The sequence below is a fragment of the Phascolarctos cinereus genome, unplaced genomic scaffold (genome assembly GCF_003287225.1).
Source record: "Phascolarctos cinereus isolate Bilbo 61053 unplaced genomic scaffold, phaCin_HiC Scaffold_1;HRSCAF=81, whole genome shotgun sequence".
NCBI lineage: Eukaryota > Metazoa > Chordata > Mammalia > Diprotodontia > Phascolarctidae > Phascolarctos > Phascolarctos cinereus.
In genome coordinates this window covers 228,982,509-229,005,740 of record NW_027555514.1, presented here as the reverse complement: position 1 = coordinate 229,005,740, position 23,232 = coordinate 228,982,509, and the positions used below count along the sequence as shown (strand labels likewise).

The 23,232-nt window shown below is 38.1% G+C and overlaps 1 protein-coding gene across 1 annotated transcript in view; it reads left to right on the top strand.

Annotated features, from left to right (window-relative positions):
* The window catches only part of CUNH12orf56 (chromosome unknown C12orf56 homolog), a 117,251-nt gene that overhangs the window by 42,831 nt on the left and 51,188 nt on the right, over positions 1-23,232 (top strand). Inside the window, exons 4-5 of the mRNA XM_020990186.2 lie at positions 13,812-14,247; positions 18,827-18,900. Coding sequence (XP_020845845.1) covers positions 13,812-14,247; positions 18,827-18,900 — 510 coding nt within the window. The remainder of the gene's footprint in view (positions 1-13,811; positions 14,248-18,826; positions 18,901-23,232) is intronic.

Below are 23,232 nucleotides of genomic sequence, written 5' to 3'. Positions count from 1 at the left end.
GAAAGACCTTAATTTAGGAAGGCCAAAGTCACCCACTGCATTCTGTGTCATCATTAGCTGTCTAGTCCTTTGTCTTGCCACTGGACTTTTATGACTCTGGAGGAAAAAGTGAAGTTGATGACTTTGTGCAGCTCTGCCCTATCTATGTCCAACTCACGAGCAAGTCAAGATGTTAAGATTTAGCAACACACAAGTACTGCCTGAATGAATTCGACTCAAGCCTTCTTTTAGCCAAAGACAAGGTTTCTTAAAGATTCACCATATTGGCCAGACTCAAGGAATATGAACATTTGTGATGCTCATAATGATAATCTGGCTAGAGTGAATCTAAGCACTTTAATGCTGACCAAGATGGATCTTATATATAGAAAGACTGGAAGAGGGATCTAGGAGTGGCCAAGTAGTTTGAGGTGATTGGAGGAGGGGTCTAGGGATGATTTTGATGGGAGTGGCCAGTAGGCTGGGGTGACTGGAGGTCGATAGATAGGATCATGGGTGGGAAGTTGATAGAATTATAGCCTCAGGTGACTGCTAGAGACTTCCTTGGTCAAGTGGGAGAGTTCAAGGAGAGTCTAAGGTGGGGTTTTCTAGGGTTGGTAGACAAATGGGACCCAAATTCTTTTTGAGTCAAGGGACGAAGGTCTTGGCTTGGGCCCGTACCCCATCAAAGATATCACCCTCGTGATGTCATTGGTCCTCTTTGAGAACAACAACAATTATAATTTATAATTCCAAAATGGCTTGTGTGAGAGACTTTCAAAATCAAGGGTAAATCTGCCAGTCTTTGGTCTTTTCTCTAAGCAGAAATACTTACTTCAGGATAGAATAAATTACTTAAAAATGGTCCTGGAAAATGTACCCAAATGTACCCAAAATGTACATTTCTTCTACATCTTTGCCAGGTATGGTGCTAAGAGCTGGGAATATGAAGAAATGAAAAAATGCAAAAAGAATCCCTGCCCCCAAGGAATTTACATTCTAATTAGAGAAACAGCACATAAATGGGTACACACAAGAAACCCATGGAGTACAGGAAAGGTAACCTTAGAAGTGAAGCCTCAAGTGGCTTCCACAGAAGAGAGAATTTGAGTTTAGTCCTGAAGGAAGCCAGAGATAGGGAAGAGGCAGGGATGAGTAAGGAGAGCATTTCAGGTATAGAGGTCAACCAGGGCAAAGGTGCAGAAAGAGATGAAGTATTGTGTGTCGAATGTGAAAATGGTCACCTTGATTTGCTTGAGTCTTCAATTATCCAGGTACTGGGAAGTGCTATATGAAGACTATCTAAGATACAGCTTGGCTTGACATACCAATAATCTTTTGCTGTGACCAAGAGTAAACCCAGCTGAAGAAAATCAGCAACTTTGAGACCAATTAAGCTCATACAAATCTTGAAGCAGACACTGAGCCATTTGATAGTTTATGGAACTTCAAGAGACATTTTTATCTTCAGAGACTCCCCTAACAGTTGGTTATCGGGCTCTCAGACACATCCTGTTTTATGGTTTTTGGAGACATCTACTCTTATTGTTTGTGCTCAAGCCTTGAATTGTCAGGCTGCTTTGTGTATCAAAGGGTCACAGCTCCACAACACCTGGAATTCCTCATTCCCTCTCTTGGAGCTCCCCATTCCCTTGGAGGATTCCTTTCTTCCCAAATTCTCTGCCTTCCTTTGTTTGAAAAGTATAAATATCTCACTCTTTCCAACTGGAGTTTGAACAGTGATTCAGTGTTCCAGTTTGCAGGGTTCTTCTTGTCAGGCAATAAATGCATTTATAATCTGTGTAAACTTTGATCAGACTCTGGTTCATTCCAGATCCCCCTTTTTGGACCTGGGGTTTCTTCCGGTTAACAGTTCACAGGGGTTTTTCTTTAATAGGAGAATGTCACGTATACCAACATTACTAGATCATAGAGTATGTGGAGCGGAGTAAAAAATATGAGAGGTCTGGAAAGGCAGGAAAGGGCCGGGTTATCAAGGTCTTTAAATGTTAAACAAAGAACTCTATATTTGATCCTGGAAGTAATAGAGAACTACTTGACTTTACTGGTTAAGAGGGATAATATTGTTACACTTGCACTTTTGGAAAATCACTTTGGCAGCTGAATGGAGGACAGAGTTGATACAAGGAGACCAATTAGAGGATTATCACAGTAATTCAGGTAAGAGGTCGATGAAGTGATGTACTAGGGTGGTGGCTGTGGGAATAGGGAGAAGAGGAAGTATACACGAAAGATGTTTCAGTGGTAGCAATTAAAAGACTTGACGTCTGATTAGATATCTCAAATGAGTAAAAATGAGGAATTCAGGAAACACAAGATTTGGCAACCAAAAACTGTAGGAGATCAAATGGAATGATAAATGGGAAAAGCTATTACATTTATCAGTTATGATATCATTGGTAACCTTGGACAGCCAGTCAGTGAGTAAATAAACATTTATTGAATGTTTACTGTATGGCAGGAACTGTGCTAACTGCTGGCAATAAAAAAACATGGGGAGAAAAAAGACAGTTCCAGCCCTCAAGGAATTTCCAATCTAGTAGGAAAAGACATTATGCAGAAAGAAGCGGAAAAGAGGGTCCAGAGGGTACATCTAGATGGGAAATGAAGAGATGACTGGCCTGCATGCCCTCTTTAAATCGAAGTTCTGAAGAAGCTCTCTAACTCAACTGTCTTCAGAGACAAGGGCCCCAGGGGTAGGTGGTACTGATAACTTGTAAGGTACACTGCTGAAGAGATCTTGCAGAATGATGGAGTCAGGACAAGATAGAATGCTCCAGAGGAGTGCAGTTGGTGGGAAGTGAAGAGAGAACCACTTCAGTCAAGTGGTGAGGGTACTAAGCCAGAAGGCAAGGGATTAAGAAATTAGTGGGAAGTAGTGGAAATGTGTGTAGATGGTTCTTTCTAGGAGTGTGGTAACAAAAGGGAAAAGAGCTGTTGAAGCATAGCTTGAAGAAATGACAGGGCTAATGGAAGGTGGGTTATTTTTTTTTTAAGGAGGGGATAGACCTGATTGTATTTGTAGAATGAAAGAGAAAAGTGAGTAGGTAGGATGAGAGGCTGCTGAGTGATAAAGATAGAGGAAAGTCTGCAAATGTCAGTAAGGAATAAGGAATACACCAACTCCTTCTGGCCTGTTGTGACAGGGACATGAAAGAAGGGGCAGCTAGCATTGCAAAAATCTGTGTGGACAGCAATGTTGTATCGTCAAGGAAGGGCTAGATTTCCACTGCAACACCTGCTTCTGAATGTTTTAAGGTTTTTAAAAAATAAAGGTTTAATATTTTTTAAAAGTGCATTTGACCTCATTTATCTTTCTAAATAGTCCTGGAACACAATTCAAAGTCTGGCTGTCTTGTTCCTTTTTTTCTCTCCATCTCTCATGTCCAGCAAAAATAGAGAAAAGGAATTGTTTGTGTTCTTTTGAACATGACCCACTTCTCTTATCTATTTCTCTCTCTTAGGGCCAAATTTTTCCCTTAGAGGTACATAAGCAGCTCCTTAGAGGGTAGTTTAGTTTTCAGTAACCTCAGTGTGTAAGAATAAGGTGGAATCAGGCCAATTAAAGTTCCTAGAGTTTGTATTTCGAATAAACTGCCGAGAGAGAGAGAGAGACAGAGACAGAGACACAGAGAGAAGAGACAGAAACAGAAAGACAGAGACACAGAGATTCAGAGAGAGACAAAGACACAGAAACAGAGAGACACAGAGACAGAGGCAGAGAAACAGAGAGACAGAGACAGAAACACAGAGAGAGAGAGAGAGAGAGAGAGAGAGAGAGAGAGAGAGAGAGAGACAGAGAGAGAGAGAGAGAAACAGAACACAGAGACACAGAAAGACACACAGAAAGACAAAGACAGACGGAGAGAGACAGAGAGAGAGAAGCTGGGAGTGGGAGTGGGAAAGGAAAAGAGTTTTTATTGAATTGCAAATAAAGACTATGATTTGATTCCATTACTAAGGCAGCTTAATAAGGTACAAAGCCTATTTGTACTGCTAAGAAAGGACATCTTTTATAGAAACACTTCTAGCACACAAATTGTCTGACTCATAGGCTCTTTGTATAAAAGAAAAAGCAATAGATACTTGAAGAGAAATTCTTCTGTAACTTCTTATATTTTACTGCAACATCACATAGCACATATACTTAGCATTTTAATGTAAGCTAACATTGCATACAAGTACTAGATCACATGCATTTCCTTTGCTTCTCAATTCAATTTCCATGCAGTTTTAGTGTATGGTAAGTACAAGGATAGGAAAAAGTATCACTTTGTGAGAGCCAAAGCACCTGCCATCCATGTTCATACAAGACATTTAAATCTTGATGTTAGATAACTTCTATTTTTAGCTACATTGAGAACACAAGTTGCATAGCTCTAATGCTATGGGGAAAACAGGGCAGAATAAGATATAATTATAGCATTTGAATGAGCATTATGGAGTTGATTTTTAGCAGGTTGAGTGTGGGAGTATGCTCAGGTGGGTCCTCATTAAATGCTATTTTGTGATGATGGAACACCATTTCCTGGCTGTCTGCTGATTTTCCCCTGCCCTTTAGGAAGTGGGCAGCCAGTGAATAGACATTATTGAGAGGTTATAGAATACATAAGAGGTCTTATTAATGTTACAGATGGCATACATATCTAATAAAACGAGGATAAAGTGCATTTTGCTACAATGATAGTTAGCATTTATAGTAACACTTGAAAGTGTGCAGAACGTTTTACACATCTCATTTCATTTGACCTTCACAACAATCCTTTGAGAAGTTATCTGCATTGTGTTAAAATTCTATCTTGTTCTGGTCCCCCTGACCAATCCTTCCTTCTAGTCAGTATAGTAAGTTTATGAATAGCCGGAATAAAGGCGCAATAAATAGCAGGAAGTAAGGTTGCAAAGGGAAACCTGGAAATCACATACAAACCATCCCAAAGATTAAAGGAACATAAATTATAAATTGTATTAAGCATTTTTCCCCCAATTTGCTTATTTTTATTTTTCTCAATTACATGTAAATAAAAATTTTTAACATTCATTTTTTAAAATTTCGAGTTTCAAATTCTCTCTCTTTCTCCCTTCCCCCAACCTTGAGAAGGCGAACAGTTTGATATACATTATACATGTTTAGTCATGTGGAATATATTTCCATATTAGCCATATTGTAAAAGAAAACAGTTCAAATTAAGACAAAAAAAACCAAGGAAAGTAAAAAAAAAAAGTATGCTTCAATCTGCATTCAGACTCTTGTCAGTTCTTTCTGTGTAGGTGGATAGCATTTTTCATCATTAGTCCTTCAGAATTGTCTTGGATTGTTGTATTGCTGAGAATAGCCAAATCATTTATAGTTAATTGTATCATATATTAACCAAAAATAGCATCCTGGTAATAAGTGCTGAATCAAGGGAAGCCATCTAAGGGCTACTGTCAGGGCCTTTTGATCCTATGATATGCAAATCCCACATACATTCCAGACCTCCACAGTAAAGACCAGCTGATCACCAAATGGTGCTGATAATTTTGAGGTGATATGGACATGTTAACTTTAAATTTTACTGACTACTTTGAAATGATGGATGTGTTAATGAACTAATCCCAAGTACATATAAGAGTTAGTCTGGGGTTAGCTAGGTGGCGCCGTAGATAGATAGAGCTCTGGCCTTGGAGTCAGGAGGACCTGAGTTCAAATCCAGTCTCATACCCTTAACACTTATTAGCTGTGTGACCCTGGGCAACTAACTTAATCCCAAATCGCCTCACCAAAAAAGAATAAAAAGCAAGTTCTCCCCAAAAACTAAAAATGAGACCTCAAATACCTGCCCTCCCACCCCTAGCACTCTTCCATTTTCTAAGAGTCCATGATGTTCAGAGTGCTCCCAACTTCAATCTGTGGTTATATTAAGTGACTCATCCCCTCTCCCCCTTTTACCCCACTGCTGTCTGCCTTCGTTCACCACCCCATCCCCTATCCCCCACTGTCTGCCTCTGTTCTCCTTTCACTGATTCTCTCTGCAGTTTCTGTGCTGTTTGCCTCCACACCTCTGTGTCTTACTAAAGTGACTGCCACCATGTTTCCTGCTGCTATCATGATCTTTCCTGACCCGAAGAACCAGGAGTGCTGCCCCCATTTCATAATTTCATAAATTATCAATTCACCTATTTTACAGGTAAGGAAACTGAGGCAGAGAGAGGTAAAGTGAGTTGTCCAGAGTCTCACAATTAATAAGTATCTGAGGTTGGATTCAAACTCCTATCCTTCTTCCAGGAGTCAAAGATTCTATCTATTACACCACCTAGTGACACATTGAAATGCAAGCCAGCTAAAACCTCCTGGCAACAGTAACCATGATTCTGGATTTTAGAGTGCCTAAAGATTTACAAAGCACTTTGAACTACTTGGCCTGGGACTCTTGCATGGGTAGACAAATGATCCAGGTCAATTAGTATCTGAGGTACCACATTCCAATTGTGAGGTAGAAACGTTTGCTAAGTTTTATGATGCTTAAAAGGTCATTTCATACTAATTCTTTTTTTTTTTGAGTGGTTTGTGGAATCATTTAATTTTTTAAAAATCTTGAACTTAAATACATATAGACCAAAAAAAAAAGATGACATTTCCATGTACAGGGCATCACATAAAAAAAGGATTCACTGTAAAACTATCTCATACTAGTTCAACAAGGATTTCTTAGGTACCTTATATATGCATTGTACTGGCATCTCCTTATGAAGATAATAATAAAAACAGTACCTGTTGGATAGCTAGAGGGCGCAATGGATAGTGGATAGAACACCAGTCCTGGAGTCAGGAGGACCTGAGTTCAAATTCAGCCTCAAAACACATAACACTTACTAGTTGTGTGACTCTGGACAAGTCACTTAACCCCAATTGCCTCAAAAAAAACCCAAAACAAAACAAAACAGTCCCTGCCCTCAAGAAACTTCTATTTAGAGGGGAGGGGGACAGGAAATAACAGGTAGACCTTTATATCAAATAGGTGAAATGCGATTAAGGAAGAAGGAACAGCCTGACAAAATGCTATAGGAAAATTTGGAGAGGGAGATGTGACATTCAACTGGAGGGTAAAGACAGAGGACCTGGAAATTGCATTTTTGTCTTTTTCTTGACCTTATTCTCTTCTGATGGAAAGCTAAGAAACATCCAAAGATCCAAGTGAGGAGGGGAGAAAGTTCAGGAGGACAGAAAAAGAGTGGAAAGGAGAGATCTAGTTAATTTGCAAAGTGAACCACTGATTGCTCCTGAATTTTATCTGAATTGTACTGAAAATGCCTTATGCAGAAGTTAGATGCACAAGAGATTCTTTTTAGTGTTGATTGATAAGGGGGAAAAATAAAATACTTTTTTTTTTAAGTATCTGGGTATTGTGATTCCCCTTGGTCAAAGTCCTGTATCAGTTCCCTGGGGATTGCCTATAGAATAAAATCTTCTGTGCCTGAGGATAATGATGATGATGATGACGAGGGGGAGGAGGAGGAGGAGAAGGATAGTTAACATTTGTATAGCACTTAATATGTGCCAGGCACTGTGCTAAGCACTTTATAATGATTATCTCTTGATGCCTCTACTTTCTTTTTTTTTAAATTTTTTTAAATAAAAAAATTTTATTAATTTATTTTGATTTATCAACAATCACTTCCATATGCTTTTGAGTTGAAAATTTTTCTCCCCCTTCCTCCCCCCCCACCCTCCCCAAGACGGCACACAATCTGACATAGGCTTTACATTTATATTCCCATTAAACATATTTTCACATTAGTGAAGTTGCAAGTAAAAATTAAAACCAATAGGAGGAACCATCAGAAAGATGAAACAAAACTCAACAGAAGGTAAAAATAAGTGATAGCGATTTGACTTCCATAGTTCTTTCTTTGGATGTGGACAGCATTTTCCATCCCGAGGCCTCTGGAGATGTCTTAGATCCTTGTAATGCTGAGAAGGGTTCAGTTTAACAATATTAGTCATTGCATAACGTGGCTGTTATTGTGTACAAAGTCCTCTTGGTTCTACTGACTTCACTCAGCATCAGACCATATAAGCCTTTCCAGGTTTTTCTGAAGTAAGCCTGTTCATCATTTCTTATAGCACAATAGTATTCCATTACATTCATATACCACAACTTGCTCAGCCATTCCCCAATTGATGGGCATCCTCTCAATTTCCAATTCTTTGCTACCACAAAAAAGAGCTGCTATGAATATTTTTGTACATGTGGATCCTTTCCCATTTGTTTGATCTCTTTGGGATATAGCCCTAGAAGTGCTAATGCTGGATCAAAGGGTATGCACATTTTTGTAGCCCTTTGGGCATAGTTCCAAATTGTTCTCCAAAATGGTTGGATCATTTCACAACTCCACCAACAATGTATTACTGTTCCAATTTTCCCACATCTTCTCTAACATTTATTATTTTCCTGTTTTGTCATGTTGACCAATCTGATAGGTGTGATGTGGTACCTCAGAGTTGTTTTGATTTGCATTTCTCTAATCAATAACGATTTAGAGCATTTTTTCATATGACTATAGATGGCTTTAATTTCTTCATCTGAGAACTGTCTGTTCATATCCTTTGACCATTTATCAATTGGGGAATGGCTTGTGTTCTTATAAATATGTCTTAATTCTCTATATATTTTAGAAATGAGATGCCTTTACTTTCTTACCATTCATTATCTCCTCCATCTCCTCTGTCCTCACTACTTTACTCAAATGTCTTTCTCAAAATGACTTTATTATCAGCAAATCCAGTGGTGATCTTTCCTTATCCTTGACCTTTCTGAGGCATTTAAAATCATTAACCACTCCCTCCTTCCTTTGACTTCTCAAATGTCTGGTCTGTAACTTATCTTTTTCTCTCTTTTTAAAAAATTCCTTTTTTGTTATAAACTTAATAGCTATCAACAAAGATGAACACTTTAGTATATGAAGAGAAATAAAGTGATTGTGAATGAAACTGTGAACTTCTGCCATATATAATTTGTTTAGATTAAATTGTAAGCTCCTTGAGGGCAGGGATTGGTTTTTGTCTCTTTTCATATCTCCAGTGCTTAGCACAGTATCTAGCACATAGTAATTATTAATAAATATTTAATAAAAATATTGATTAATAGATTTTTCTACTATGTGTAGCTTTTTTTATGTATATTACTGAAACCCAATAGGCCATTTCCAGCACTGTCTTGTCTGTAATCCCTTCTGAACTTCTTTCTAAAATTTATTTTTAAATGATTAACACTGACTCTTCATTTCTCACTTTTTACTATCATTATCGCTGCTTCCCCCACAGCTCTCCTCCTCCACATTAAATCCTTCCCTTGAGTAGTCACAAAAAATAAATTCACAAATTGACTGAATCTGAAAATGTGTCTCTTTCTGTACCGCTAGTTTATCATCTGCCAAAAGGTGGGAGAAGCATGGCTCATCAGTACTTTTCTGGATTCTTAACTGATTGTTACATTAATCATAGTTCTAAATTCTTTCAGAGTTTTTCTTCATAATGTTGTAGGTCATACAAATTTTTCTCCTGGTTCTGCTCATTTCACTCTGCATCAGTTCATATAAGCTCATTACATTCATGTATTATATACTCAGGCATTATGAAATTGATGTGTACCTACTTTATTTCCAATTCTTTGCTACAGAAAAAAGTAATTGCTATGAACAATTTTGTACGAGTCTTGGTCCTCTTTTTTAATATCCTAGCCTAGAAGTGGTATGATGGGAGCAATATACTAATACTTTTCCTCCGTGAAAATTTAGGCCAGTTTTATTTAAAAAGATTGAAAACATCCTCAAGAACTGATTGACTCAGGGTACTAAAGAAAAGTTCAGGTTCTTGATATCACTTCTGGCTCTAGTGAGTACAAAAGAGCCACTGGGAACTCTGGCATCGGTTATTATTATTATTATTGTATTTTTTTTTAGGCAATTGGGGTTAAGTGACTTGCCCAGGGTCACACAGCTAGTAAGTGTCATGTGTTTGGTCTGAGGCCAGATTTGAACTCAGATCCTCCTGACTTCAGGGCCAGTGCTCTATCTACTGTCTGGCATCTGTCAATGCTTGGCTAATGGACCACAAATGGACAAGTCGAGCAGGAGAGATTTGTTCAACATGTTTGAGTCAACATGGGATGTCCTCTGTGTATGTTCTTGTTGAATATTCTAATCTTCTTGTGGCTAAGAAAAAAAAAAATCTCCTTTTACTAAGCATTAAGTAACCTATGAGTATCTTATTTTGTTTCGGTATTAAATAAAAATTACCAGGGGCCTGGACTGAGTCACTACCAGTCTAGAACAAGTAGTGTTTGCTGTGTATTCACAGTTTAGTGAATTTTGGGGTCTTTTTCCAAGTACTTTCCAGAATGTTATAGCTTCACCAGCAGTGCATTAATGAGCCTGTCCTCCTACCACCTCTCTAGCAATTGTCATTTTACTATTTTTGTCATCTTTGAAGATTTGGTAGGTATAAGTGGAATCTCAGAGTTGTTTTAATGATCATTTCTCTTGTTATTAGTCATTTGGAATATTTTTATGTGGCTGTTGATAATTTCCTTCTTTTGAGAATGTTCTGTTCATATCTTTTGATCATTTATTTATTGAGCAATGGCTCTTGCTCATATATATATATATATATATATATATATATATATATACAGATATATACAGTGTGTGTGTGTGTGTGCCTCTATATTGTGTGTGCCAGACTTCTATTAGAGAAGTTTATTGCAAAGATTTTTTTCCCAGTTTAAAAAAAATCTTTGTGGCAAGTTTCTCAGATAAAGGTCTCATTTCTCAAATATATAGGGGACTGAGCCAAATTTACAGGAAGAAGAACCATTCCCTATTTGACAAATGGTCAAATGTGAACCGACAGTTTTCAGGGGAAGAAATCAAAGCTATCAATAGTCACATGAAAAAAATTATCTAAATCACTAATAACTACGGAAATGAAAATGAAAGCTATTCCTACTATCTCATGCCCATCAGATTAGCTAAGAAAAGGAAAATGATAAATGAGGGAGGGGATTTGGGAAAATAGGTACACCATTGGTGGAGCTGTGTACTGGTCCAATTACTCTGGAGAACAGTTTGGAACTATGCCCAAAGGGCTACAAAACTGTTCAAACCCTTTCATTCAACAATATTGCTGCTAGGTCCATATCCCAAAGAAATCAAAGAAAAGAAAAGAACCTATATGTACAAAAATATTTATGGCAGCTCTTTTTGTGATGACAAAGATTTAGAAACTAATTGGAAACTCCATCAATTGTGGGGTGGCTGAATAAGTTATAGTATATGAATATGATGGAATACTACTGTAATGTAAGAAATTATGAAGGTGATGGTTTCAGAGGAACCTGGGAAGATTTATATGGACTAATGAAAAGCAAAGTGAGCAGAAACAGAATAACTTACACAATAATAGCAATATTGTAAAGATAGTCAATTGTCAAAGATTAGTAGCTCTGATCAGTGCAATGAACCACCATACTTCCAAAAGACTCATGATGAAAAATGCTATCCTCCTCCAGATGGAGAAGTGATGGGCTTAGAGTGCAGATTGAAGCATATTTTTTCATTTTCTTTTTTTTTTTCATAACATGGCTAATGCAAGAATATATTTTGTATGACTTTATACGAGTAATGAGTATTGTGGTTGGGGGAGGGGTTGGAGGGAGGGAGAGAATTTGGAACTAGTGTTTACTAGTTCCTTCTTCAGATACTGAGGAGAGAGGCTTTTTGTGTAATCTATAAGGCCTTGGCTTCTTGCATTTCTTCTTACTGAACCATGTAACCCGTGAAACAAAGAATATAATATATGCGTACATATAGATCACATAGTACATAGTACAGTAAAAAGCAAGTGTCCAGTGATAGTTGACACTAAGCGCTATAAGAGTCCAGAGAAAGAAAAGGTCATGATGACCTGGGAGGGGGTCAAGAAAAATGGTCAAGGTAGGAGGTAGGAGGTAGGCCCTGAAATTTAGTTTATACATGGATTGCACCTGAAAAAGGTTATAGTATCATGGGGAGGGATAGGTGTAATAAACAAGAGGTGTATTGGGGAAGTAATTACGATTAATAGTGATCAGTCCAGACTTCCTTTCGTATGAATAATTTTTCTTTGTGAGGTCCCATAGAAATGTACAAGTGGTTAGGTAGCACAGTAGATAGAACATTGGGCCTGAAGTCAAGAAGACTCATCCTCATTAAGTTCAAATCTGGCCTCAGACACTTATTAGTTGTGTGAACCTGGGCAAGTCACTTAACCCCATTTGCCTTGGTTTCCTCATCTGTAAAATGATCTGAAGAAGTGTGATAATTGAAAAACCCCAAAAGACAGAGTTTCTGGGTAATTAATAATCAATTTATTAATTCAGGGTGGATTTGTTCTGTGAAGGTTGGATTCAGTCAAAGGGCCACACTTGAGGACCTAGAGGGCCACACATGGCCTCAAGGCTGCAGGTTCCCCACCTCTGAAGTAGGCTATCTAATAATCAATAAATTGATGGTCAGTGATTTTTCTCAGCAGCCAAAGACCCCCGGTGGAGAAGCTGAATGTTAGGGAATGCTCCTGACAAGTGAAAATCAACACTGATTGGTAGACATTTAATGAAGAGGGCTAGAAGTCTTTAGCTCCTCTTGCTGAGAACGCTACTTGATTGTAAGACTCAGCTATCTCCAGCAATCTAGACAGGGAAATCATCTCTGTCCAGACCACTCTGATTAGTTTTTTCCTTCATGAACTGGACCACTTTAAATTCTAATGGAGGAGTACAAGGACAAGGATTCATTATAATCTGGTTAAGAACTCACCTAGACTGGATTCTGTTTACACTCTAGAGAAAATGAGGTCTCCCAATTGGGTGAGGTCCTGCCCAAGATTGAAGAACATGTACCTTGAAGATTAGGACAATCTCATCCATCAACCATGTCCTTCAGAGATTGACTTTTTACAGGGGCTGGGCCTGAAACGAGGAAACTAAGGAGAAAAATCTGGATCCCAAATTAACAATTGGTTACTAATATAATAGTAAAATAATCATTTCTCTCAGAAGGAAATGCAAACCACTCCAGTGTCTTTGTCAAGGAAACCCCAAATGGAGTCACAAACAGTCAGACATGACTGAAGTACTCAATGACAACAGAAATGTACACTATGTGATGAGCTGTCAGCAATTAAAATTGAGTATGAGAAAGTCCTGTGAGTGCAAGATTTGAGACACTATGAAAGGGAAAATAGAAGTTGGCATGGTAAGTTTTGGGGGGATTGTGTGTGACCTGGACCTTTGATTTCATTGGTGCAGGGAACTCCTTGTGTGGGAACTCCCACCATCAATTCAGATCAGCAACTTGTCTGTAACTTACAGTCTTAGACATTTGTCTGGGGATACTGAAAGTTTACGTGACTTGCTTGTGGCCAAACAGCTAGTAAGGTCTGAGGAAAGATTTGAACCCAAGTGTTTCCATCATCAGTATTATACCCACCCTTTTTCTCTGAGGTATGATACTTAAAATATAAAATGTACTTATATTTTGCAAAGCCTTACTTCTCACATTTTCTCATGTTTCATTCCAATTGTACTGGATGTTTAATTCAACACAATGATAGGAAATGAGGCATGATTCTTTCCCTTTCCTGAGTAAACACTCTTTTCAGATAAAAGGAATCCCTTTTAGTCTCCTACCCATTTATTGTGCAGTCAGGTTCTCTTTATTTGTTGTTTTTTGCTTTTTAATTACTGCACTTAGAACATGCGATTCTATATCTTGTTTTCAATCTCATGCTACAGGTACCATCAAGAGAGCTGTTTAACAATGCCCAGTGCCTCAACTCTGGGTCATGGCTCTGAGCTGCCCAATGGAGACCAGAATGCCTTTCGAGCCTTGTCCATCCCCTCCGAGAGGAGTTATTTATCTACTGTATCCAATGGCATCTCAGGCAATAGCCTCTCATCGATGACTAATAGAACAGAAAGTATCCTGTCCTACACAGCAAACATGAAAGAATTCCAGACACCATCAGATCAGAAAAACTCTCAGAGTGAAGTCCAATTCAAATTCAGTGGGAATGGAAGTGACATCTACTCTGGAAATGTTACCAGTGGTGTTATTTTACCTGACAACCCAAACCTGGAGAAAAAGGAGTCTGAGCTTCACCTGTATATTATTTCTACTACTTCACCCATGTTTCTACACTTAAAAAGTTCATGGAATAATTATATGATAGTAAGTGCTCTCTTCTATGCTTCCCTGCCTCTCCAGTATGCTGGTATCAGGACAATAAAGCAAATTGTCAATTTGGGCGTCGTACTGCTGATAGTGCTAAGAACTACCAAAAGGCTCATCTGCCAGAAAAAAATAGGAAAGCTTTTGAATAGTTAATACCAAAGGCTACAAATAATTCTGATTTTTCTCTGACAATGCAGTTAAAATATTTTATCTATTTGAAATCCCTCTGTAGAAGGGGTTAACCTGTTTTTGGTATTTGGCAGTCTGAACCCCTTCTCAGAATAAATGCATAAAGTACATAGGATTACAAAGGGAACCAATTCTACTGAAAAATAGTTATCAAAAATATGTGTATATATATATGCACACAAATACACACACACACACACACACACACAAATTCACAGACACCTTCCTTAATCGAGCCAGGGGACCATGAACCCCTTGGTTAAAAGTGCTCCCATGACATTAATACATAAACTGCACCTGAAAAAAGTTCTAGAAGTATGGGGAGAGAGAGGTATTATAAACAAGAGATGTACTGGGGAAATTACTATTAACAGTGATCAGTACTGACTTCCTTTTGTATAAATAATTTTTCTTTGTGGGACCCCATAGAATTTAAGCCCATTTGTCTATATGTTAAAAAAAATACTTATTTGTTGTTGTTCAGTCATGTCTGACTATGACCTTATTTGGGGTTTTCTTGGCAGAGATACTGGAGTGGTTTGCTATTTCCCTCTCCAGATCATTTTACAGATGAGGCAACTGAGGCAAACAAGATTAAGTGACTTTCCCAGGATCACACAGCTAATAAGTGTCTGAGGCCAGATTTGAACACAAGATGAGCCTTCCTGACTCCAGGCCTGGGTACTCCATCCACTGTGCCACCTAGCTGCCCCAAAGACGGCCCTAAATATGTCCACAGAAAAACCTGACTTAGCAACACATAAATTGGATGAATGATTTTCAGATTCTGAACTTTAGAATGTTTCTGGGCACAGATATAGTGGAAACAATTTGAGAAAGCTTTCCCCCTACACTATCACTTCTTGAGCTCCCTCAAGGCTTAGCTTATGGATAACTGCTTATCTGGATCCTCCCAGTTGTTCATACTTTCTCTTCTCCCCTAATTACTCTGGATTTGCATTTGTTTTATCTTTATTTAGCTCTACTTTTTCCTTTGTATCTGCAGTCCATAACATGGTCTTTAGCACATAGTGGAGGCCCCTAAAATGGAGTGATATATGTATATATTACATATACATATATATTATATGTATGTGTATATGTGTATACCCTTTTAAAATTCAGAAATTTAAAATTCAGAAATTCAATGAGATGTAAGTGTGTTGAGGTTGAGCCCATTTCATGTGGAAACAGATGGATTGTTCCACACCTTGTACAAGAAATAAGGATTTGAATTTATGTTTGCATATAAAAAGGAAGCAGAATTCCCCCCTTCCAAGATTACTCCCATTCCTTTTCCCCAGGTACTCATTTCCATAGATGAACAGTAACATCTTAGATTTAAAAACAAAACAAAACAAAACTTGGGAGATCCTCAAACTCCAGAGATGCATGGTAATTATTGGGTAAATGACCATTATAGGCCCAGCCTGCAGAGATGAAGATTTTGGAAATATACTGGATTGTCATCATAAGTTAGGGTGAGGTCTTTCTCGTTGAGGTTCTTTCTACTCCTGAACTGAGAAGAGTGGTCAAAAGGTTAAAGTTAACCCCTGCTCTCATGCCTCCTGCCTAAGAGATGACAAGTATCAGGGCATGAATCCTGAGAATGTATGTATAATTGGAAAAGCTTCTACTAGTCCTGGGATAAGAGTCCCTACTCTTCCTTGGAAGAGTGAGGCTGAACTTGAAGTTGAAGTTCTAGAGAACAGAGCTACCATGGAGGAACAAGCCAAGGAAGAAAGTAATGCCCAAGGTTCATGGGAAAGATATTTTGTTAACTACTGTTCTTGCTACGCCCTTTGAGTAAATGTGTTTCCTAAGAGCTAATTGAGTTTACTGACTGATTATTAATGGAAAACACAATGGTTGGGGCTTATGGATTATAGTTTTAAAAGAGCAGCGTCATAAATATACCCTTGAACCCTGATTGTAGTAATCATTCTGGAGACTCAACTGCTGAATGTGGGGAAACTGTAAGCCAGAGGGAGTTCTATAGTATGGGTCCTCTGTACAGCATGTATTTAGGTGCCCTATGCATTTATAGAGACCCATTGGAGAGATTCTTCATCTTGGGTTCTCCTTCTTGGATATTCTAGTTTTACAGAGAAAACTTAGCATATATTTTAATTTGTTTTAGACTATAATTAGACAATTAGTTTTCTGATATTACTTTTGCATGGCTGAATGTTTAAATACTGGTATCTGTTGTATTACTGCATTCATTACAAGTCTGGAGGCAATGTGCTTGTGAATGTGTTGTATCTCCCTAATATAGATGTTGCATCCCTAGAACACGGGTGTCTTGTTATGTATCTTGAGTTACACAGAAGACTCCTATGTAAAGGTGTGATATTTATGAATTAAGAAATAAGAATATTGGGACAGCTAGGCGGCACAATGGATAGAGCTCCAGCCTTGGAGTCAGGAGGATCCAAGTTCAAATTTGGCCTCAGACACTTGGCACTGGGTAAGTCACTTAACCCCGACTGCCTCACCAAAAAAGCAAAAAAAAAAAAAAGGAAAAAAAGGAAAAAAAAAAGAAAGAAAAAGAATTCCCCCAGGAGGTATGAAAATGCTCTTTGAATGATATAAGGGGAAATATCAAACTTTGTCTGTTTTCTTTAAATTCCCTAAGGATGTGAATCCTAAAATTCTTGGTAAGACAGAACTTTCAGAAGGTGCTTGGAAATGGATTCCTAGGCATCTCACAGAAGACAAAAGGGTACTGCATCGGGTTAAAACTCTGTTAACCATTGAGGACACATCTGGAGACAGATAACTGTCCATGGCTAACCTGGAAGAAAAAGCCCTTTGCAGAACTGGGAATGGATACAGATCACCACCATTGTAGGTCACCACGGTTCACAATATACTGCATACATTGGAACTGTGGACTTAAGTTAAAACTTTTCTCAAGACAAGACCCATGTCCCTCTGGGGAAAACCATGAAATGTCTGGGTAAGAAATGTGACCAAAGTATTATGTCATTGATGTATACTTTCCACAGTGTCTCACTTCCACCAAATTCTGGTTCTGGTTGTCACAGAGAGGTAGCACAGTGAATAGAGCACTGGATCTGGAGTCCAGATCCTGCCACAGAGACTTAGCTGTGTTTGGGCAAGTCACTTAACCGTTTCCTGCTGCAGTTTTTTCATCTGTAAAATGGGGATATTAATAATGGGGATGATAACTCCCAGAGATGTTGGGGCTATAAAATATTTGTAAAACACTTTTAAAACCATAAAGCACTATGTAAGTGCAATTATCATTATCATTATTACTACAAGCATTCTTGCCATATGACTTCATGTTTCAGTTGTCAAACACTATGAAATTCCAAAAGCAGACAGGACCATTCACTGGAAGAAGCCAGGGGTGAAAGAATAACTGAAATTTCTTATTACAAGTAACTTACATTCTTATGTGGGAGAAAGCAAGTGTCATTTATCTGTTCTTCATCATTGTCATCTACCTATCAATCATCTATCATCTCTCTCTATTTATGTACATATATATCTATATTTTATCTATTATCTATTTATTTATTATCCAACTATCATCGATCTATACTTACCTATGTGTGCATACGAAATAAATGTAAAGAGAATAGATACCAATAAATGCAAAGCTGTTAAATATAAGGTAGATTGCATTAACAGCCAAAAGAAGGCAGAGAGGTTTCATGTAGAAGGGGTTAGTTGAACTGTATCTTGAAGGAAGAAAGATTCTGTGAGGCAGAGGTGAGGAAGGAGGCATTTAAGGCATGTGCGAGGGGGAGGACTATGGAACAGAGCTACAAAGGTGAGGGTGGAGACCTATTGTTGATAGCCTTGAATGTTGTGCCAAGGAATATGTATTTTCTTTGATGGGTAGTAAAGAGCGACTGAAAATTTTTAAGCAAGAGAACTATGGGGTCCGACCTGTGCTTCAGAAAGATTATTTGGATTGGAATGGAAAGGGAGAGGAGTTGGGGCCAATGAGAGAAATTCTGGAAAAATTTATCTTCGGAAATCTTTTAAAGTTGGGTAGATTCTCATCTATTAGGGATAGGAAATCAACTCTGAAAATTATCATTCCATAATAAAAAGTTTATTATTAAACAACACTATTATAATAAAATAACATAAAATACAATGAATAATTAGACAATGAGTTTTTATTAAATTATTATTAATAATGAAATAACATGTTAAGAAATTTATTATTAAATAATACGATACTCTTATGATAATATATTATATAATAATATATGACAATGAACTAATAAATAATGATAAATAATAGTTTATTATTAGATGATTAGTAACAATTAATGAACAAAATGAAATAACATAAGTTTATTGTTAAATATGTCCTAACTCTACTTTTTCCCCCCTGTTCTAGCAAGCTACCCTCTTGCAAGATCCACTATATGCTAGCAAGTTCAATTCTACAGCTGGATGTCAGAAGCCATATAGGTATGGCTGTAATAACTCTGGTATTAGGTTAAGACTTTTTTTACTAATGCAAGAAATCTGTGTGTACAATAGATATGATGTCCTTTTTCTTATACTGTCCTAGCCCATCAGCATGTGCTGAGCTAAGGGTTCTTTACTACCAGTGAATTTAGAAGCAGAGGTAGAATGGAATTAGTTGAAGACTTTCTATACCTCCATTCTGGATCTTTTCAGAAATGACTTCATCTTTACGGCAATACTCGCTGCCTGAAATAGGGTTTATGAAAAATATGATTGCCTCATGTTTCATGTGAGATTCCTAAAGTCCAAATTTCAATTGAGATTCAGAGTTAGATGAGACTTTCAGAGGTTGTCTGATCACTTTACCGATGAGGAAGTTGAGTCCCAGGGAAGTTGTCACAAGGTCATGTAGGTAGTAAATGAAGAGTTGAGATCTGGATCCTAGAACTAATCCCAAAAGATAGCTATAGTAGAATTCTTGAAGTTTTAGGTCATAGAATCCCTTGATGTTCTTAAAAATGATCGAGGACCCTAAAGAGCTTTTGTTTATGTGGGCTATATTTATTAGTACCATGTTAGAAATGAAAAAAACCCTTGTATTATAATGAAAATATTTTGACTTTTGTGGATCCCTTGAAGGAGTCTTGGGTTACTTCCAGGAGTCCCCAGACCACACTGTGAGAACTACTAATATATGGTACATTGAGATTTGGTTCAAATCTTGGTTTTGATGCTCGTTGGCCATTTAACCATTGGTCAATTATTTCACATCTATGAATCTCAATTTCTTTATTTGTAAAATGGGCACAATTAGACTTATACCATCTTTTACAGAGAGTCATTATGAGGAAAATGTTCTATGTACCTTAAAGTACTCTGAGTTATTATTGGGTTTTTTTTGGGGGGGGGGTTGGCAGTGGGATTAAGTGACTTGCCCAGGGTCACACAGCTAGTAAGTGTCAAGTGTCTGAGGCTGGATCTGAACTCAGGTCCTCCTGACTCCAGGGCCGGTGCTCTATCCACAAGTTATTATTGTTATTAACAAAACTGCAGGTGACACATACGACCATGGAAAGATGCATAGTATCTGTATAGGGGACTTTGCACTTAATAAATAGATATACCTTGGTGGCACAGGTGGACCTGGGAATCAAGAAGACCTGAGTTCAAATCCAGTCTCAGCCACTTATTAACTGTATGACCCCATATGACTTAAATCTGTCTCTGCCTCAGTTTCCTCATCTGTAAAATAGAAATAATATTAGCACCTACCTCTCATGATTGTTGTGAGGACAAAATGAGATATTCATAAAGTACTTTGCAAACTTTAAAGCACTATATTATATTATTATTATTATTATATGCTTTTTTAATTCATTCATTCACATTACCAATATAATATAAGAAGTGTTCAGGTTATAAAAGAGAAAAAGGATGTGTATGTCTAGATAGGGAGGAGGATTTGTCATGTTATAAAAGCCAACAGATTGACAGCCTACGAGTTGAACTATAGCCACAAGCTATTAGAAGAACTGTAGGAGAGGGGCCAATACACGTCATATAGACTGGAATCACAGAATGCAAAGAGTGTGTATGTTGCAATCTCCATCACTGCTGGGAGTACCAGCTGAGAAGATTAGGCATACATTAAAGTTAGAGTCATAACTGGAAAAGTTTTCACTGGGGACAAAAACAATTAGATAGGATTGTATTTACGATAATATATAATATGTATTATATATTATAATAATTATGATATATTAGTAATATGTAATAATTTGCTAATAATAATAGCAAATATTTATAAAGCACTTGCTATGTGCCAGGTACTGTGCTAAGCGCTTATCTCATTTGAGCCTCACAACAACCCTGGGAGGTAGATGCTATTATTATTTCCATTTTACACATGACGAAACTGAGGCAAACAGAGATTTAAGTGACTTGCCTAGGGTCACACAGCTAGAAAGTTTCTGAGGTTGGATTTGAACTTGGGTCTTTCTGACTCTAGGTCCAGCACTAGATTCGCTGCATCACCTTAACAATTCAAACAATTATTTTAATTTATTGTTAATTATAAATTGACTAAATAGAATGGGTGGAAATGGGGCTGTGATGCAGAAGACAATTCAATTTTGACTGGGAAAGAGGACAGTTTACCCCTCACCCTCACAGGTCAGGTCACCTGAAAGAGGTGCTATAATAATAGGGCCCTCCAGCATCTTTCAAATTTGGGGGGCCTGAATAACTCCTGAGTAGCATGTCGTCCTCATTACTCTACATGACAGAATCTATCTCTAAATAGTGGTAGAGACCCCATTCCTTTCCTTGTAAGGTTCTCGCCAGGCTTCAGGCCTTGTAGTCAGAGTGCTCAACTTGGAGTCTGTGCCTCAGTTTCCTCATCTGTAAAATGGGAATAATAATAGCATCTCCCTTCCTGGGTTCTAGTGAGAATAAAATGAGATGATATTTGTATGGTGCTTTGCAAAGGTGAAAGTGTTATGTAAATACTAGCTATTATTATCGACTATGAGAGGCCTCTCTCAATTCAGGGGCATGGCAGGAATGAGTCAATCCCTAGGTCCTTCTAGTAGTTATCTTCTAAGCAACTAGAAGTGATATCTAGATCTTCAGTATCTGAGAATCTCTTTAATGAGGAATTCTTTCTGCCAGCACTGGGGGTAGGAGTGAAATAACCAGGATATAAAGGTCTGGGTCCATATGTGTAGTGTTAAGTACAACAGAGGTCATTGAAATACAGGATGAATGTCTGTCAATGCTGGGAAGTTGTTGTCACTATGAAATAAATTATTATTATATGATTATATTAATAACCAATTATTGATTTGGGATCCTGGCTTTTCTCCTCAATTTCCTCATAAAGTCCCAACTTTTGTTAAAGTCAGTCTCTGAAGGACGTGACTAATTGATAAGATTGTTCCTAGCCCTCCAGGAACATGCTCTTCAGTCTTGGGTGGGGAGACCTTACTTCTGTTTAGAGTAAAACAGAATCCAGTCTTCTTGAATACTTGACCTGGGGAAAGGAGCCCTGTCCTTAAACCCCTCCATTAGAGTTTAGGGTGATCCTGCTCATGAAGGAGAAAACCAGCCAGAGGGGTCTGGATGGAAATGGATTCCCCTGTCCAGATTGCTGGAGGTGGCTGAGTCTCATGATCAATCACCTTTCTCAGTTGGGGAAGTTGAAGACTCCTAGCCCACCTCCTCATTAAGTGTCCACCAATCAGGACTGATTTTCAGTTGTCAAGGGAATTCGCTTTCAGAAGGGTTATTTAAAGCTTTCAGGATCTCCATTTGGTTACCAAGAGAAACCACTGACCATCAACTTACTGATTATCATTTAGCCTAATTAATTAATTGATTATTGATTAACCAGAAACTCTGTCTCTTGGGGTTTTTCATTCATTTCAACTATGAGGTTTACTCTCTTGATGATGAGGAAGAGCCCTTTAGCTTGGTGGACCAGCTTCTTTGAGGAATCTATCTGTTCAAAGACTCTAGGGTTTAGCCATGTCTGAAACCATGACACCTCTGATTCTGTATGGACTTGGAGTCGGGAAGACCTAAATTTTAATTCTGTTTTTGATATTTACTAGCTGTGTGATCCTAGGCAAGGTACTTTCTTCATATGTAAAATGGTGATAAATAATAGTATCCTCTTCACAGAGTAGTTATTCAGATTAACTGACACAAAATATGTAAAGCATTTTGCAAACCTTAATCAATGTTAGCCTTTATTGTTTGTTTGCCTCTTATAAGCCTCTAGCTGCTTGTAATGGTGTCTCTTGCAGGTTCTCCTGTAACCTCCCATCCCCCAAGGTAGTTATCCATAGCTGGCTTGGTAATGTGAGGCTGTTCTAGTACAAATGCAATCCCACTTATCCCAGCTTCTCCTTGATGGAAGGTGGAATAGCCCATCCCAACACCACCAGACCTCCTCCAGCCAGGAGTGTCTTTCCTGTTTGGGTCATATGTAGTTTCACCTCTATGTAGGCTTCCTTTTCCTTCTGTTGGGTCTGTTCAGGTCATAGTATCTCATCCTTGTTGTCTGAGTCAGAGCTTCTGAGACAAGGTACCTGACTGCAGCAGCCTGGAATGTACACATTGGAAAAATTAAACTGGCTTGAGCTGGGGAAGAAATGGGGGAGGAAGTGCCCTCTTTATTTGCTTCTAGGTAAATTTTCTGGTGTTTTGCATTGTTCTACATTCTTACGGTCTGACTGGACACTGTGTGGTGTGTGTGTGTGTGTGTGTGTGTGTGTGTGTGTGTGTGTGTGTGTGTATATGTGTGTGAATAAACTCTTCCAAGGGGGAGGT